General features: G+C 40.3%; 1 protein-coding gene and 1 pseudogene across 6 annotated transcripts in view; both read left to right on the top strand.

Annotated features, from left to right (window-relative positions):
• Nucleotides 1–18,402, top strand: part of SLC44A1 (solute carrier family 44 member 1) — a 214,451-nt gene that overhangs the window by 52,435 nt on the left and 143,614 nt on the right. For all 6 annotated transcript variants that reach the window (XR_003432562.1, XM_027105319.1, XM_027105321.1 and 3 more), the window contains exon 3: nt 10,139–10,281. Coding sequence is in view for 5 of the 6 variants with exons in the window: in XM_027105319.1 (XP_026961120.1) it covers nt 10,139–10,281 (143 nt within the window). In the remaining variant the exon portion in view is untranslated. The remainder of the gene's footprint in view (nt 1–10,138; nt 10,282–18,402) is intronic.
• LOC113619861 (nuclease-sensitive element-binding protein 1 pseudogene) lies at nt 2,402–8,183 on the top strand (annotated as a pseudogene).

Here is an 18,402-nt window from a genome sequence, read left to right as displayed (position 1 = left end):
AGGCTGGTTTCTCCCTGCTTCTTCCTCCTTCGACCCATACTAGGCTCCTGCTGCCTGCTGTGTCTACTGTAATAAGTGGCATCTCTCAGTCAGAGGTCACGGGAGCTGGTGATTTTCCAGTGGGTGCGGAGGATGGAGGAGCAGAGTGCAAAGTGCTGGGGCTGTGCTTACTCAGATTGCATCCCCGCTCTACCCTGCAGGGGTTTCCACACAGGGTTCACGGACTTTAGTGTCACTGCCACCAGTGCTGGAAAAAAGGTAGAAAGCAGCTGTTTTAGAGCTAGCCGATATTTCGAGCTAGCAAGGACTTAGAAATCCTCATCTGGTGCATCACCCTCATTATATACGTTAAGAACATCAGACCCCAGAGATGATAATGAACATCCCAAGGCCACACTGTTAGTGAATGGCAGAGTTGGGAACAGAGCCCAGGACTCTTTACCTTCCAGGCCAGTGCTCTTTTCTGCCACGTAGTTTCCTCTCCCTCGAGGGGATCAGGGGATCACGCAGACAGTATTGTTCTCTCTTTCCTTAGGCTTTGCAGCTGGAAACACAATCATGCTACCTCAGGCACCTTTTTTTTTTCACTCAAGTGTGAGTGTATTTAACCTCCTTTTTCCCATACCTTTTTTTTTTTTTTTTTTAAGGAATCTTGTTATTTTTTATTTATTACTACTTTTTAGGTAATCCTATTCTGTGTCTCTCTGCGGCTGTCCACCTCAAAAATGTCATTTGAGAAGCACAGAACAACCCTATTCATGGCTAATGGGCATAAGTGTAGGCACCAGTCCAGCTCCTGAATCAAGGAAAAGAAAGCAGTGAACTCTGATGAGATATAATAAATCCAGTAAAATAAAGAGTGTTAGTTTTAAAGATAATAGACAGCTCAGTTTCATCAAATCTAGGATATTTAGAAAACATCAAAATACCCATTTCCTAACTTAGGACTTGTAAGATGTTGTTCAAGAGTCTGCTTAGTTTAATGGAGTAGCAACTGAAATGCAGCATCAGAGTGTGGAGGACATTCTTTGCTAACAGAACTAGTCCACAACCTCTCCCCACCCCTGAATTTCACCCTGGGATAAATAGCAGCTGACCTTTCAAAATTATGTTTATAAAAATATGTACCTGCCACCCGAGGTGCTTTTGATTTTCTGTGCTAAAATAGCTCAGGAAAGTGCAATCATTAATGTTAATAGGCTGATTTGGGAGTGACCAGAGAGTAAGGAGCCATTTGTTTACTGAAACGTTGTAATGCAATGGTAATTAATATACTGTTAATTTCAGTGTGATGGTAATTAAGACCCACTGTGTGTACTTTTAAATGCAGGCATAGCATTATTTGTTTTGGAATGATTCTTTTTATGGATTACCATCTTGGAGCTGAGCTAACATCAAATTTTGCCATGTGGAAACTGGAGAAATCTCAAAGTTCTGTTGCACACCTTACTGGAACAACAATAGACCAGAGTTTTTTTTTGGTCTTCTGAGAATGTGTTTTGTATGTTTTTTAAAAGTTGTATTTTGTTTTTGCCTTTGGATTTCATTCCATAGTACCTTTCAGAGAAACATTCAACAAATATTTTTTGAGGATTATCATGGGCTTGATGCTTTCATATATGTATTTATCTCACTAAATTCTCCCAGTTACACTATGAAATGGATTTTATCCCTAGTTTACAGGCAAAGTGTAGTGAGATTAAGTATTAGCTTATCTAAGAATATACTGCTGCCCATGAAAGGCAAAAATAGAATAGGAACCGGAACTTTCTGCCTATATTCTTTTCAGCTAGTGGCCCAGTTGCTTCTGCTTTTATAGTCAATCTTTGCAGCCCATTACTCAAACTATATCTTTACTCACTGCCCTTACTTGCAGTTCTTTGCTCACTCCTTGGTATCTATTCTGTAGTTCTGAAATATTTTAAGATCTTGTCATCTTTTACTCATTTTCACCATTAAATCTTTTTATTTATACATGTTCATCTCGTCATAAATACTTGTACTTCTCTTTTATTTCTTCCCTTACTTTTAAGGTTTTTCCATGCTTGTCTAGAACTTAGAGTATTTTTCAAAGTAAATTGCTATCAGCCTTTGTGAGAGCTATCGTCTTCCACATTCAAACTTATTCAATATTTTGAAATTATTGGACATATGCTTACCCTGTTCTAAAAAATTACATGTAGCATTGTACTTCTAAATTTTTATTTTCCATTAAGATAGTAAACAAGTGGTTCTTAACACTAGCTGCATATTGGAATTAGCTGGTATTAGAATAAAAATACTCGTTCCTGGGCCCCACCCCAGTGAATCTGATTTAATCTCTATGGTTCTAATGTTCAGCCAGTGTTGAGACCCACTGTTGTAGGCACTGATAAACTACTGAAGAGGTTTAAGCAAGAAATGATATGGCTGGGTTTAGAAACATGGCCCTGGTAGCCAAAATAAATGTAAAGTCATTGTAAAGAGGGAAGAGATTTCAGGCCAACAGTTCAGAGGCTGATGCAACAGTTCAGATGAGTCTAGATAAGAGGTGAAAAACCTGAAGTAAGGAAATAGTAAAGGAGAGGAGAGAGAGTGAAGGAGCGGGATCAATAATATTTGGTGTCACCAGTGTTGCGGGCAAGTGGGAAACAGATAAAGGATGACTAAGAGATTCTTGTGTTATGGGTTCTGCGTAAGCTTTTTCAGCTCAAATCCTACTCCAGCCCCTTGTAGGTTCCAAACCACAGTTTCTGTGCACATGAAGGAATAAGAGTGGGATGGATAAACAAAGCACTACTTTGTTAGTAGCCAAGCAGTCACTTGATTATGCCCAGTAAAGAATTCCTTGGTAAACATGACCTGTGGAATGAAGCTTGGCCCACATGGACTCAAGGTTCTTCCCACCTTGGATAGTCTGACTTCATTCTGTCCCAAGTAGAGGTAGATGTGAGAAGAGGAAAGGAAAGAGATCTACCTGGACCCAATCTGCCCAGATCATCTTACCTCAAAAGTCAGGAAAAAGAGGAGTCTGGATGGTCCTAACAGGAGTCCGTACCTTGGAAAATAGAAGACACAGATACCTCCTACAACTTACCCCGATCATTATTGCTGCTTACTTATGGACTAGGTACTGTTCTCTGCACTCAATACAGATTTAATTTTCACAACTGCTCAGTGAAGTAGATACTACTGTTATCATCATTCCCACTTTACAGATAAGGAGGCACAGTGGTATGTTGAATAACTTGTCTAAGATTACACAGTGGCGGCAGCATTGAACCCAGCGTAGAAGAGTTAGAAGGCAAGGCCTCAAGAGATAGTCAGTCCCTTCTTTGTTGCCCGGAATTGGGAACAACGAAAGAAGTTGCTGTTAAGAACATGGACCTGTAGGACACAGTAACCTCACCTGCCAGTTAAATGTGGTCTAGTCAATATTTCAGACTCTGAGCAAAGAGTTTAGCATTCCTGCTTCCTCTAGTGCAGAGTTAGGACGCTAGAGTCCTCTCACTCCATATCCTAGCTGTGCAGTCTAGTCAGGAACGGTGCTGCTAACGGAGATACGGCATATGCAGGAAGGGGAAGTGGTCTGGGGAAATGCGGAAGGAGGTGAGTTGTGGACATGTACAGTGTGTGGGTAGGGATAAGCAGTTGAAAATACAGAGCTGGAATTTTGGAGAATGATCTGGACTAGAGCTGGACTTAGGAGCCATTATAGGTCTGCATAGGTCGTCCCTGCAGACTGCTTTCAAGGACCTTTTTTATTTTATAGCCGTAGTCTAGTTCTTAGAGCATAGTGTTTCTACCTCATTAACCATTGTGGAGTATGCAGCACAAAGTGAAAGACTCAAAGACTCACTGCAGTGTTTCGTCACCTGTGTGATGGGCTGTGCTTTGGCAGGATGATAGAATAGGAAGAACAGCATGCCAAAAATCACCTTAAGGTCACCTGATCCAAGGGGCTACCTACTTTCTGTTAAACCTTTCGGTTTTTCTTTTTTTTTTTTTTATCATTGTGGTAAAATATACATAACTTAAAATTTATTATTTTAACTATTTTTAAATGTACAGTTCAGTTAAATCCATTGACTTTTAATCTACATCCCCTCCCGCCCCTTCCCCACTCAGTCATTATAGTGGATCAAAAGGGCCTATACTTCTCCCTGGAAGTATACCCTGAAAAAATTTACTCTGTATGTACTTTCCCTTAGAATCATAACATTTTGGAAGTGGAAAGGGCTTTTGAGATTAATCTAGTCCATTCTTAATGACAGGTAAGGAGACTGAGGCTCAGAGAATTTAAAGTGACTTGTCTGGGATCATGAGTATTTGCAAAAGAGCTGGGTTCAGTTCTCAGTACATATTCTTTGTCTGTGTTTTCTTTTTCATTGCTCGAGCTGCCCATGAAACTGAACCTCTCTCTGATTTTGCTCCCTCATGCCCCATTATTTTTCTCTTTTGAGAACACTTCCGTTCTTTCAGGGTGAACTTTACGTATTATAACCCTTTGTACCTTGCACGGCATCTTGCGTTTTTATGTGCTCAATAAATGCTTATTGAGTGGATATTTCCTAGACTTCCAACCATTCTTGTTTTTTTCCTCTTTCCTCTTTCTTAGAGTAATGTAGCCTATTAAACTTTAAAGAAATCCAGAAATCTGGCAGATTGGCAAAGCTTTTAACTTTGTTTTTGAAATTTGCTTGCATAAGTATTAGTTCTGCATCAGGCATTCTAATTCTATCCCATCTGCTGGGTCCTAATAGCCCCCTTGTCTCAGGGTTCTCAGAACAGGAGGAAGAGAAGCCAAGTGTTACTCTGAAGTCTGACAAATTAGTTATTAGCAGACTGACTCCAAGTGTTGATTGAGATAAGAGAGGAAGTCTTTGAGAAAAAAGCCTGGATATATTTTCATTAATCCCCGGGAGAAGGCTGTAAGCCTGAGTCTTTTTCCCCCATCTTTTTATCTTGAAGTATGCTTCATAATGCCATATTCATACCCCATCCCCACCCCTCATGCATGTTTTGTTGACTTTTTTTTTTCTTCAGAGAGAAACTAAGGCCTCTGCCTTGCTCAGTTGCACAGTAAATGCTCCACGTGTGAATTTCAAACAGCTTGTGAAATAAAATATGTCCCTTTTTTTGACTGACAGTGAATGAAACTAAGCCAAAACTCTTACTTAAGTTGAACTAATAAACCCTGTGATATGAAGGGGAAATGAGCACAGTTCTTTAATTAGCAAATTGTCTTTTCTCTGACGTAGGCAGTAGGTACTTATTAGTTGCCAGATCTTGCCTGTGATCTACCATCCCTGCATCCCTTTATCTGATTTGAGTCACCTCCTGTTTGTTATTAGATTTGTCTGCTCCTTCTCTCTCTCTTCAAATAGCAGTTCTGAAAGCACTTCAATAGCTTAGTCATTTTAAGATTTTAGCCAGGATTCTCTTCCTTACTAATAGACTTACTTTCTCTCTAGTGATTGCTCCCTGCTCTAGGTGTATAAAAGCTTTCCTCGTCCCCCTTATCATTTGCTTAGTTAATGTGATTTCCTTCTGTTGAGTACGGCCCCCATCCGCCTCACGGAGCCATTAAATTATTGAGTGCGTTCTGTGAAATTTCTCTTAGCCTATTTTAATTTCATGTACCACATTTTTTCTCATTTGAAACTGTATTGCTTCCTGCATTTGGATTTCACATTTTTTTAAAAAAGGAGATTGTCTTTTTAATTATATTTGGCCTAGTTCTCCATTGTCACTACTTGTACCATATGGGAAGTCTCTGGAATAACAGTCTTGGTTTCTTTCTATCTTATTAGCTTCCTATTCTCCTTCCTTCTCTGCTGCAGCTTTTTACCCTCTCCACCCTAATGCTTTGGGAAGCTACTAAGAAGTTTAAATGGCCTCTGTGAAAATATGTCAGTGTCCCATTTTACCGATATATATGTAACATTTATAATTTATACTCTGCCTACATCCCAGAGGGATATGAGGTGGCTTATGATTTTTTAAAAAAACAACACAAACACACACACATGCACAAAAACCACATGTCCCACAGTATTGTTAAAAATAGTCATAAAGGGAAATCAGAAATCATTTAAGGCAATCTGTAACACAAAGTACTTATAAACATAAGAAGAATATTTGTATAAAAAGTGAAAGAAGAACATAACCTTTTAATTATGCAAGGGCTTTCCTATTTTAGACTAGTAGTGAAAGAAGATTGTAATTGTGGTCTGAATGTTTCTGTGTCATAACAAAATGACTGACACTAGTTCTCACTTTCCCTGACCCTTTAGAAAGTCTTGTCTAAAATAGAGAACTGAAGGGGTTTTTGGTTTGTCCCCAATTACTGTTGTCAACCTCTTTAGTCTGACTTTCTTACTAACAGGCACCATACATTGATCACCTGCCATGTACCAGACCAGCTAGAAGTCAGAGATGCATTATCTCATTTAGTCCTCATCATTAGGCTGTGAAACAGTTGATATTACTTTGTGTCAGAGATGAGGAGGAAACATCTAAGTAGGTAACTGGATCAAAGTTATACAGGTAGTAAGTGGTAGAATGAGGGTTTGAATCCAGAACTTTCTGGATTCCCTTTCTATTACTCTGTGATCCTTCTTGTTAAAGAGCTGTATTGGAAAAGTTAGCCATGAAACCTCCAATATTTACCTCCACCTCCAGTTTTGTTTAGTGTAGGGCTTCCTAATTTGAAGTTCAAGGATATGCTTAAAATGGCATGCTGGGAGAGCGGACCCCAGAGAGCCCCGAGCAGCGCCACCGCTTCCGCCGACCTAGTTACCATCACAGCCTGGGAGGAGCCGCAGCTGCTGCAGGGGGCCCCAGTCACCGTCGCCGCAACCAGGAGCAGCGAGGCCGAGAACACCACGCCCTGCACGACGGGCAGCGGCGGCGCAGGGCGCGGCGGCACAGGCGGCCTCATATCAGCAACGCCTGCCGGCGGAGATGACAAGGTCATCGCAACGAAGATTTTGGGAACAGTAAAATGGTTCATTGTAAGAAACGGGTAGGGCTTCATCAACGGGAATGACACCAAGGAAGATGTATTTGCACACCAGATTGCCATAAAGAAGAACCCCAGGAAGTACCTTTGCAGCGTAGGAGATGGAGAGACTGTGGAGTTTGATGTCGTTAAAGGAGAAAAGGACACGGAGGCAGCAAATGTTACAGGCTCTGGTGGAGTTCCAGCGCAAGGCAGTAAATGTGCAGCAGACCATAACCATTATAGACGCTCTCCACGTCGCAGGGGTCCTCCCCGCAATTACCAGCAGAATTACCAAATCAGTGAGAGCGGGGAAAAGGATGGAGTATCGGAGAGCGCTCCTGAAGTCCAGGCCCAATAACGGCGGCCCTACCGCAGGCGAAGGTGCCCACCTTACTGCGTGCGGAGACCCTATGGGCGTCGACCACAGTATTCCAACCCTCCTGTGCAGGGAGAGGTGAGGTAGGGTGCTGACAACCAGGGCGCAGGAGAACAAGGTAGACCAGTGAGACAGAATATGTATCGGGGTTATAGACCACGATTCCGCAGGGGCCCTCCTCGCTAGAGACAGCCCGGAGAGGACGGCAATGAAGAAGATAAGGAAAATCAAGGAGATGAGACCCAAGGTCAGCAGCCACCTCAACGTCGGTACCGCCACAACTTCAATTACAGACGCAGACGCCCAGAAAACCCTAAACCACAAGGTGGCGAAGAGACAAAAGCAGCCGATGATCCACCAGCTGAGAATTCGTCCGCTTGTCTGCTCCCGAGGCTGAGCAGGGTGGGGCTGAGTAAATGCCAGTTTACCATCTCTACCATCATCCGGTTTAGTCATCCAACAAGAAGAAATGAATACGAAATTCCAACAATAAGCAATGAACAAAAGATTGGAGCTGAAGACCTTAAGTGCTTGCTTTTTGCCTGCTGACCAGATAACTAGAGCTATCTGCATTATCTATGCAGCATGAGGTTTTTATTATTTTTACCTAAAGACGTATCTTTTTGGTAATGACAAACGTGTTTTTTTTTTTTTAAAAGCCTGGTTTTTCTCAATACACCTTTAAAGGTTTTTAAATTGTTTCATATCTGGTCAAGTTGAGATTTTTAAGAACCTCATTTTTAATTTGTAATAAAAGTTTACAGGTTGATTTTTTCAAAGAAGTCAAAAAACTGCAAGCACCTGTTAATAAAGGTCTTAAATTTTTAAAAAATGGCATGCTGATTTGCACATGCATATGTATGTTGGGGAGTATACATATTTTTCTCATGTCTTAATATTGGCTTGAAGTTCTGAGGTGGGACTAATTGCCCTGCAGTCTCCTTGGAGGAGTCAGGAGAGAGGGAGAGGGAAACCAGGGTGAGGGTGAATGAGTGAATACTGACCAGCCTATGCCTAACTCCAGTGCTAGCAGTTAGCTGTGCTTTGAGGCAGAAGGGTACTAACATGTACTGAGACAGACACTTTACATTATTATCTTAGGTATTTGTCACAGCAGCCTTAGTGGTAAGTGGTTTTAGCCCCAACTTAGAGATGGGTAAAGTGAGGCAAGGAGAATTAAGCAAGTTTGTCCAAGGTCACCTGAGTAGAAAATGGACTCATCAGTATTCCACTGATCAGTGCAGGTTTATCTGACTCCAAAGCCCTTGGTCTTTCGCTTACAACATGTTCTCATTTCTAGCGACTGTAAGAGCCAACATTTATTGAGCTTTTACTATGTGCCAAACAGGATTCTTAACCCCTTACTGGATTGTTTCATTTAATCCTTACAGCAGCCTTAAGAGTGACACTCATTATCTTCATTTTACAGGTGAGTAGATTGAGGCACAGGGAAGTAAAATAACTTGGCAAAAGGATCAGAGGGTGAGAGGGTAGCGAATCAGGCATAGTCTCTGCTCCAAGTCCACTTTCTTACAAAGCGTAGTTTCAAGACGTTTTCACTAGGTAGACCTACACTCTCTACGCTTCCCCCTTCATTTTCCTTACCTGCACGATAAACATAGAGGAGCTATTTAGAAAAAAGAGTTTGTTTGCCTTTTTAGGAAAGTAGGTTTAAGGGGGAAATCCTTTGAGGCATTGCATATGAGTACAGTATTTACCAGTGTAGACCTGAGCTCTAGCAGGGCTGCTTAGGTAAGTACTATTAATGATACTTGGCTGTGATGAGTGAAACAGTGATAATCTCTATCTTCATTCGTCAGTTTAATAAAGATAACAAAAAACTCAGCCTTTTTAATGACCGTGTTGCAAGAATATTTCTTAACCCCCGTCCGTTCTCCCCATTCAGTCAGTTTATTAGTAGTGGCTCACCTTATTTCCTGTTCTTAATGCCCAGTAGCCTGCAGTTGAGTGTAGGGTTTTATTGCTTTGCTTTGGTCAGTGCATCCTCAATTTAGCAAGCATGATGCAGTTCTGAAGGAAGTACCATTTGCCTTTGGCACTGTGGCGAAGCATATTCCCATGAAATGAAGTGACCTTTGCGGCACACGGACCCAGTGCCTCACTCTCCTCGAGTCTCCAATATTCAGAGCGTGGCAGTGCTTCATGGTATAATTCTTTGGCTTTATACAACTTTACTGCAGGAAGGGAACAGAAGTGTTGTGTGTAGTGAAGTGATAGTGATTCAAAACCCACATACCTATTGTTCTTTGAATTTTTGTCTTTCATCTGTTGCTGTTGTTCATTTAACAGAACTCTTTTACAACCAAATAAAACTAAAGAATGAAGAAAGCTGGGTCTGAGTCTATGCTCTGATCTTTACTAGCTTCTATGGCCTTGGGCAACTTATTTATGCTCTCTGGGCCTCAGTTTCCCCATCATCAGGATTAGAGAAAATGTATGGGAAGCATCTGGTACAGATCCAGGCATTGAGCAGATATTCAATACAGAGAAGCTGCTATTATTATTGTAAAATGCAAAGACAACCTTATGATGTAAAAGCTTGAGATTTGTTATTGTAGCAAATAGTGTTGCCCTGTGGACTGCTTTGTATATCGCTTATGTGAAATCCAAGGAAAACAGTGAAATAGTGTTTGCAAAAGGAAAGATAGCTCTTTGTTCCCTTCAAGGGACAAAAGCAGCTCATTATTTTATCAAGTAGTGACTGTTGCTATTGAAATGGTTTATTTGTATGTTTTTTTCTGTTTTTTTTCCCCTAGGGATTTATTTGTGGCTTTTCAGTAGCAACAGGTGCAGCAGCAAGACTAGTGTCAGGATACGACAGCTATGGAAATATCTGTGGGCAGAAAAATGCAAAGTTGGAAGCAATACCAAACAGTGGCATGGACCACACCCACCGGAAGTGAGTAGACTGGCTGAATGGTGAACACTGGAAACTTTGAAGGGGAGGGGGCCTCCTGCTTTTCTTACTGTTATAAAGATAATATCTTACGGAATATTATTTTTATATGCTTCCTGATGATGTTTTTTTATTTTCTTTTTAACTGTCCACTTGAATCATTTCTAGTTTTGGTCTATAAATACATTTTCCAGGAAACAAAATTTGGTGCCATGTTAAAATGGGCTACCTTGAGGTTTTAATGAGTAAGTGCATGATTTGAGAGGGTTACTCTTGTACTCTGTTTTCCGACTCACCTTTAGGCTGTACACTAAGTTTTAACACAGAAAATAATATAATATTTTTCCTCCTGAGAGTGTACTTGATGGAAGGCAGAGGGATAATGGATTTTGACACATTAAAGTTATAATAAAGCATTTTGTGCTGCATCATTTATAAGTACATATTGATTTCCAATTTTATAAGAGATATATTTTCTTTGTCAGACTTTGAAATTTCTTTTGGGTTCTCAAGGTTCAGCGTTTGGATTTCATGAAATTCCTGACTTAATCGCCTCTTTTCTTCAAAAGAGCTATTTTTTCATTTTTAATGTCTATGGGGTAAATATATTTCATCAAACATTTTATGTATGATAGTATGTTTGTTCAAACTGTGTATTTATGCCCCATCAAACTTTATTAGACAGCTCTAATAAATAAATACAGGTCTTCAGAATTAACCGAATTAATTTTAAGGTAACAGGTTAACCAATTCCATTAATGAACTTTATAGGAAAAGGCTAAAGCAGATAAAAACATTTTTTAGACTGTAGTTCTATTATATTTGGGGGGATATAATAACTATATTTACTGTTAGATAAATCTGTTGGTTAAATCTGAGCCCCTAATTAAGTAGAAGATTCATTTGATAAATGCAAAGACTTGAAAAAAATCCAAATAGTTCATCATATCTTAGAGATATTCCTCCATTTAATGAAGGAATAATGCAGTTCAAATAAATAATTCTAAATAATGATCATGAATACTTGTATAGTATGCCATAGTCAAAAAGTATATAATACCAACCTGTGGGGTAGGTGTACCAGAGGCTTAGAGAGATTGAAATGACTTCCCCAAAAGTCTGGTGGGCAGTGGATGTCCAAGACAGACCATGGGCTTTTCTCTTGATAGGTACCTGCATCCCTTAACAGAAGAAGTGAAAATTGGACTCTCAGAGCATAGTTTGGAGAATTGTTTCATTTGTCCTTCTTTTTGATTGCTTCATGAAATTAACACAAATTTTAGTCTTTGTGTTATTTGTTGTAGCAAATCTACCCAAACTTCTTATTTTGAAATAATTTTAGACTCATAGAGAAGTTGCAAAAATAGTACAGAGTTCTGCATATATATATATTTTTGAAGGTAGTGTCAAATATTTGTAACTCTTTAATGCTGTTGACATGTACCAAACATAAAATATTACCATTTAGATAACTGAGGAGACAGGAGGAAAAGGGCTCTACTTCCTCAGGTCTACTGCTGAGATGAGGTCGTGATCTTTCTTATGGCTCCCTTTTTAACTTGCTGGTAACTCCAAGCATATTCTTACCATAAAGTTTGTGTAACTGTCACTTCATCCTTAAGCTTATTAGGTTCATTTGATCAGTTTTTAATTTCAAATCCTCAGATTATTCTATGTACATTTTGGCCTCTTGCAAAGAAAGCCTGCTTATTTTTCTGAAAAAGTGGTTCCCTTTCCTTGAATGCTTAGCACAGTTGAGACACATTCATGGATAGCTTGTAGGGTAGTGTCCCAAGTATAGCTATGCCTTAACTCATGTATATATGTTTAAAATTTATTTTTTTAATTTTTAAATTTTTTTTTTTTTTTTGCGGTACGCGGGCCTCTCACTGTTGTGACCTCTCCCGTTGCGGAGCACAGGCTCTGGACGCTCAGGCTCAGCGGCCATGGCTCACAGGCCCAGCCGCTCCGCGGCATGTGGGATCTTCCTGGACCGGGGCACGAACCCGTGTCCCCTGCATCGGCAGGCGGACTCTCAACCACTGCGCCACCAGGGAAGCCCTAAAATTTATTTTTGATCTCTACTTCTTCTTCTCTGCATATGAACATTTTTAGCGCTGAGCCATCTAAGTATTTCTATCTATAAGTAGTAATTTTTTAAATAAATGAATGGTACTGTTTTGAACGTATCTTTCTCAGGTAAGTCTATACTATTTGGATTTGAGAGGAGGTAGAAAATCTTTGTGTTTGTTACCTATACTCCATCCTTTTTTTTTTTTTTCCTGCCAAACACATTGGTTTCCTCCTTTTTCACACATCTTTGGCTTTATTATGAATACCATGCTCTTCCATTCCTATAGAAATTTTTATACCTGTTTTGTCTGCTGTTACCTCAACTTGACCTTGATCATTTTCTCCCATCCCTTATCCTCAGCCCCTAATTCCTGGTACTTACTAGAACCTCCATACATAGTTGTTGAGTAAGTTAATGAATGAATCCTCTAAAATCTTGAATACAGCTCTTTTTTGCCTTCATGAATATTGTTTCCTCTATCAGAAAAAAAAAAATCCTCTTATTCTTCATGTGGCTAAATTCTATTCATCCTTCAGCTCTCAGTATAAATGTTACTTTCCAGAAAGTTCTTTTATAAGCTCATAATTTGTCTCATTTTATCCTGTAATATGTGTAATTATACATTTATTTTGTGATTATTTGTTAAATGTTGGTCTCTTCTAAGTTCTATGAAAGCAGAGGTGAGGTCTGTTTTGTTCACTGCTGTATCCTCAGTACCTGGAATGTAGTAGGCACTCAATTAAACGTTTGTTGAATGAGTAAATAAATTTATTTATTTTTTGGGTTTCCCTGGTGGCGCAGTGGTTGAGGGTCCGCCTGCCGATGCAGGGGACACGGGTTCGTTCCCCGGTCCGGGAAGATCCCACATGCCGCGGAGCGGCTGGGCCCGTGAGCCATGGCCGCTGAGCCTGCGCGTCCAGAGCCTGTGCTCCGCAACGGGAGAGGCCACAACAGTGAGAGGCCCGCGTACCGCAAAAAAAAAATTATTTATTTTTTTGAATATGTTCTCAAAGTGAATTACTGAGTCTAAGGATCTGAATATTTAAAGGTTATTAATGCATATCACTAAGTGCCTTTCCATACAGTCTGTTTCATTTACATTCCCACCAACAAAATGTCTGAGATTGTTTTATCTTTGCTAGTATTATTAGTTTTTGTACTAATCTGATCAATCACGAAGTGGTGTTTTATAGTTTTAATTTGCATTCCTTTGATTATTCATGAATGTGAACACCCCCCCACCCCCACCCCCACCCCCCCGGCCCCCGGCGCTGCTGCCCTCCGCGCCCCCCACCAATGTTTGTTGGCCTCTCATGAAGACTGTTGTGCCAGCATATCTATTCTTGGTCTTCTTATCTCTAATCTTCTCCATCCTTTATACTGTGATAGGATTAAGTTCTTTGAAGCACTTTTTACTGTCATTTCCCTGCTCTAGAGCCTTTCCTTTTGTGTGATTATCTACAGTATAGAAAATGAGCCCACTTAGCCCTACCGTGACCTAGACCCAATGTACCTCTTCAGTCTTAGCCACGTTTCTCAGTGTAATGATACTATTGTCCATGGTATTCAGTTTATTCTACCTCTGTGCTGTCCCTCTACCTCTCTGCCAATCTGAATTCTTGAAAAAATGTGGGTCTCATACCCTCTCTATGGAATATTTCAAAACTAACTTTATCCCAGAACTTTATACTTGGATTTCTATTTCCTTTAAGTTGTTCTCTAATTATACTGTGCTTCTTATCTGCTTGTATTAATGATCAGTTGCTAGGTAACAATATTTCCATAAACTTAGTGGCTTACGACAGAAGACATTTATCATGTCACAGTTCCTGTGGGTCAGGAATCTGGATTTGCCTTAGCTGGACTCCTGCTTCAGAGTCTCTCAGAAGGCTGCAGTCAAGGTGTTGGTCAGAGCCGGCGTTCTACTGGGGAAATTCCCCTGCCAAGCTCAGGTGGTTGTTGGCAGCACATACCCCTTGAGGATTGTTAGACTGAGAGCCTTAGCTCTTTACTGGCTATCAGCCAGAGGCCACCTTCGTTGCATGCTACGTGGGCCTCTCCACAGGGCAGCTTACTTCAAAGCCAACGGGGAGGGAGTCAATACAGAGAGTCTGCTAGCAAGATGGAAGTTACAGTCTTATGTAATGTAACTATGCAAGTAAGATCCCCTCACCTTTGCCATATTCTACTGGTTAGAAACAAGTCACAGGTCCCACCCAAACTTAAGGGGAGGGGTCTGAATTATAGGAGGTAGGGATAATTAGGGCATCTTAGAGTCTCAGTGCCACACTGCCCAGCTCTGTCTCCCTGGAGCACCATGTTTTGTATGACTCCTAAATTTCAAAAACCAAGAATTGTTTCTTAAGGGCTTATTGAATTGCAATAAAATAGGAAGGAGGTAAGTCAAGAGAGTCATGGGAAGGGAAATGTCTTTGACCTGTTCTAACCAGAAAATTTAAGATACCAAGACGACTGTAAGAATTCTATAGTAGTAAAGAAAAGTCTGTGTTTATTTTTTTAATCATTCTAATTGTAATGTGTTCTTTTTCTCCAAATAATATTTACTGTAGTAATAAAGATGTATAGGAACATGGCAGACAGTATTTTATGAGATACTGGAAGGCCTCAACTTCAAATGGATTATATTCCCAAAGTTGATTTTTAAGTCAGTTGCTTGAGATGTATAAAACTTTTCTGCCTAGAAACAATGCTATAAATAAAGTTCTGATGCTGGGTCAACGTAGAAAAGCTCATTTATCTTAGAACCATAAAGTGCCAGAGATGAAAGGGATCCTTAAGATTATCTAATACGTAACCTCCTTAAAGCATTGCATCAAATATTTGTGAGTGCCAGCTAAGGCCCGGAGAAGAAAATGACTTGTATTTATAGCTGAGCTATGGTATTAATGTTACTATAGAGCATGGGTGTGGCTTATAGCCATTTTTCTTGGTATTTGGTAGTGGGGATTGGGATGGTAATAATATATTTTGAACTCTGATTGGCAATTCCAAAAACATATCTCTTCTGCCACATTCTAGATTGCCTATCATTTTCAAAACCATAAAGCTAGTCTTAGGGCTTCCCTGGTGGCACAGTGGTTAAGAATCTGCCTGCCAATGCAGGGGACATGGGTTTGAGCCCTGGCCCGGGAAGATCCCACATGCCGGGGAGCAACTAAGCCTGTGCGCCACAATTACTGAGCCTGTGCTCTAGAGCCCGCGAGCCACAACTACTGAACCCGTGTGCCACAACTACTGAAGCCCACGTGCCTAGAGCCCATGCTCCACAGCAAGAGAAGATACTGCAATGAGAAGCCTGCACACCTCAACGAAGAGTAGGCCCCGCTCACTGCAACTAGAGAAAGCCAGCATGCAGCAATGAAGACCCAACACAGCCAAAAATAAATAAATTAAAAAAATAAATAAAATAAAATAAAGTTAGTCTTAGAGTGTATGTGTCAATTTTTAGACAGAGAATCATTATTATTATAGAAATTGTTCCCAGAAAGGAAGCCCCATCTATTTTTATCTTATTTAAAATTTATATTTATTTATTTATTTTTACAGTAGGTCCTTGTTGGTTATCTTTTAAATATAGCAGTGTGTACATGTCAATTCCAAACTCCTAATCTAGCCCTTCCTCCTTCCTTCCCCCCTGGTAACCATAAGTTCATTCTCTACGTCTGTGAATCTGTTTCTGTTTTGTAAATAAGTTCATTTGTATAAGTTTTTTTTTTTAGATTCTGCATATAAGTGATATCATATGACATTTGTCTTTCTCTGTCTGACTTACTTCACTTAGTATGATAATCTCCAAGTCCATCCATGTAGCTGCAAATGGCATTATTTCATTCTCTTAAATGGCTGAGCAATATTCCATTGTATATATGTACCACATCTTCTTTATCCATTCATCTGTTGATAGACATTTAGGTTGCTTCCATGTCTCGGCTATTGTAAACAGCAATGAACATTGGGGCGCATGTATCCTTTCGAACCATGTTTTTCTCTAGATATATGTCCAGGAGTGGGATTGCTGGATCATATGGCAACTCTATTTTTAGTTGGTTTTTTTTGTTTTTTGTTTCTTGTTTTTTGGTTTTTTTTGCTGTACGCGGGCCTCTCACTGTTGTGGCCTCTCCCATTGCAGAGCACAGTCTCCGGACACGCAGGCTCAGCGGCCATGGCTCACGGGCCCAGCTGCTCCACGGCATGTGGGATCTTCCCAGACCAGGGCACGAACTTGTGTCCCCTGCATCGGCAGGCAGAGTCCCAACCACTGTGCCACCAGGGAAGCCCGTATTTTTAGTTTTTTAAGGAACCTCCATACTGTTCTCCATAGTGACTGTACCAATTTACATTCCCACCAACAGTGTAGAAGGTTACCTTTTCTCCACACCCTCTCCAGCATTTATTGTTTGTAGATTTTTTGATGATGGCCATCCTGACTGGTGTGAGGTGATATCATGATAGTTTTGATTTGCAAATCATCAAATCATCCGTCAAATCTCTGCTTTATCCTTATCAATTTGGATAAAGCAGAAATGCTTCTAGTTCTAAGATGCCTGAATTAGTATATATGAGAACTATATGGGGGCAAAGCATCTAGCTCTGTTGACCCCTGGTAAGACGATTGGAGGAGGGGAGGTACTGTGTTTCCTCCATGGATAGTCCCCTTTTCTGGTTGCTTGGGATGGGAGAGGCTAAGGCAAGGTGGCAGTGGCTCTTAGTATACATAGGCTATCATAAAGCTGGGTGAGGGTATGTAGGGAACTGCTTTTAATCATTTTGATATAGGCATTATATTATTAATAGAACTCTGTTCTCCATTCTGCAAACAATCCTAACATACAGCTTAGTGTCCGCTCTGTTGCTCTAAGAAGTTTTCTCAGCTTATCTCTCTTATCAATATTGATCTTTCTGCAGAGGTTCTGAAGTTACCTCTAATACACAAATTTTTTGTGTGTACTTTTTTTTTTGCATTAATCTAATGTTCTTCTTTATCTTTTTGGCTTTTCTCTAAGGAAGCCATTAAAGTCCCAATCACTGATAAAAGCTCTGTGGCCCTAAAATGCCTCTCAGATTTCAGATGAATCAGTGTCAACAAGATGTACAGGAAGTAGAGGTCTGAGGAGGTTGATAGCATGTATGTGTGAGTAAAATCCATAGGGGGCATTTTATTTGAGACCTTTTTCAGTTACCTTCATAATATTTAGCAGGGTATCTAGTGTGAGTTTTACTTCTTTTCTTTAACTATCTCATTCCCCAGAAATCCACAGCTTAGAATGTTTGTGCTGGAAGGGCCCTTGAGATCACTGAGCCCCTTCATTTTTTTTTTTATTATTATTTTTTTTTGCGGTATGCGGGCCTCTCACTGTTGTGGCCTCTCCCATTGCAGAGCACAGGCTCCGGACGCACAGGCTCAGCGGCCATGGACCACGGGCCCAGCCGCTCCGCGGCATGTGGGATCTTCCTGGACCGGGGCACGAACCCGCGTCCCCTGCATTGGCAGGCAGACTCCCAACCACTGTGCCACCAGGGAAGCCCCGAGCCCCTTCATTTTATAGGTGAAGAAACTGGGGTCTAGGAAACATTAGTGACTTGACAAAGACAGTAATACGAGGACTAGCTCTCCACTCTCCATGCTTAGTATAGTGCTCTTTGCATTATATGCTATACTGTCTCTGGTAAGCTACACAGTGATTCTACTTTCTCACCCTTTCCGCTTTTGGGGCCTCTCCCTTCCAACATTTAAAGATGAAAGAAACTTAGTAGAACATGCAAAGAAGAAAGGGCAGGTTATATAAATCAATAAAGTTATAACTAAAGAAACTTCGTAAGGAACCAAAGCACCTATACAATCTCTGAAGGCTTTGAATAATTTGGAGGCAATCTTGTGTGTTTCTTTCTCTGTAAGATAAAGAATATGAATTTTAATGATGAAATGCATTTTTCTCATTTCACATTTGTATATTTTTACCATTTGTATGTGTTAAATATTCATTGAAAAACATGTAGCTTAAAACTGGCAATGTTACTTTCTTAGTAAG

Source organism: Aethalodelphis obliquidens, unplaced genomic scaffold (assembly GCF_003676395.1).
Source record: "Aethalodelphis obliquidens isolate GAN/ISIS:26980383/991018 unplaced genomic scaffold, ASM367639v1 scaffold7, whole genome shotgun sequence".
Taxonomy (NCBI): domain Eukaryota; kingdom Metazoa; phylum Chordata; class Mammalia; order Artiodactyla; family Delphinidae; genus Aethalodelphis; species Aethalodelphis obliquidens.
The sequence above is the reverse complement of the archived record's forward strand: the minus strand, read 5'-3'. Positions and strand labels throughout refer to the sequence as shown.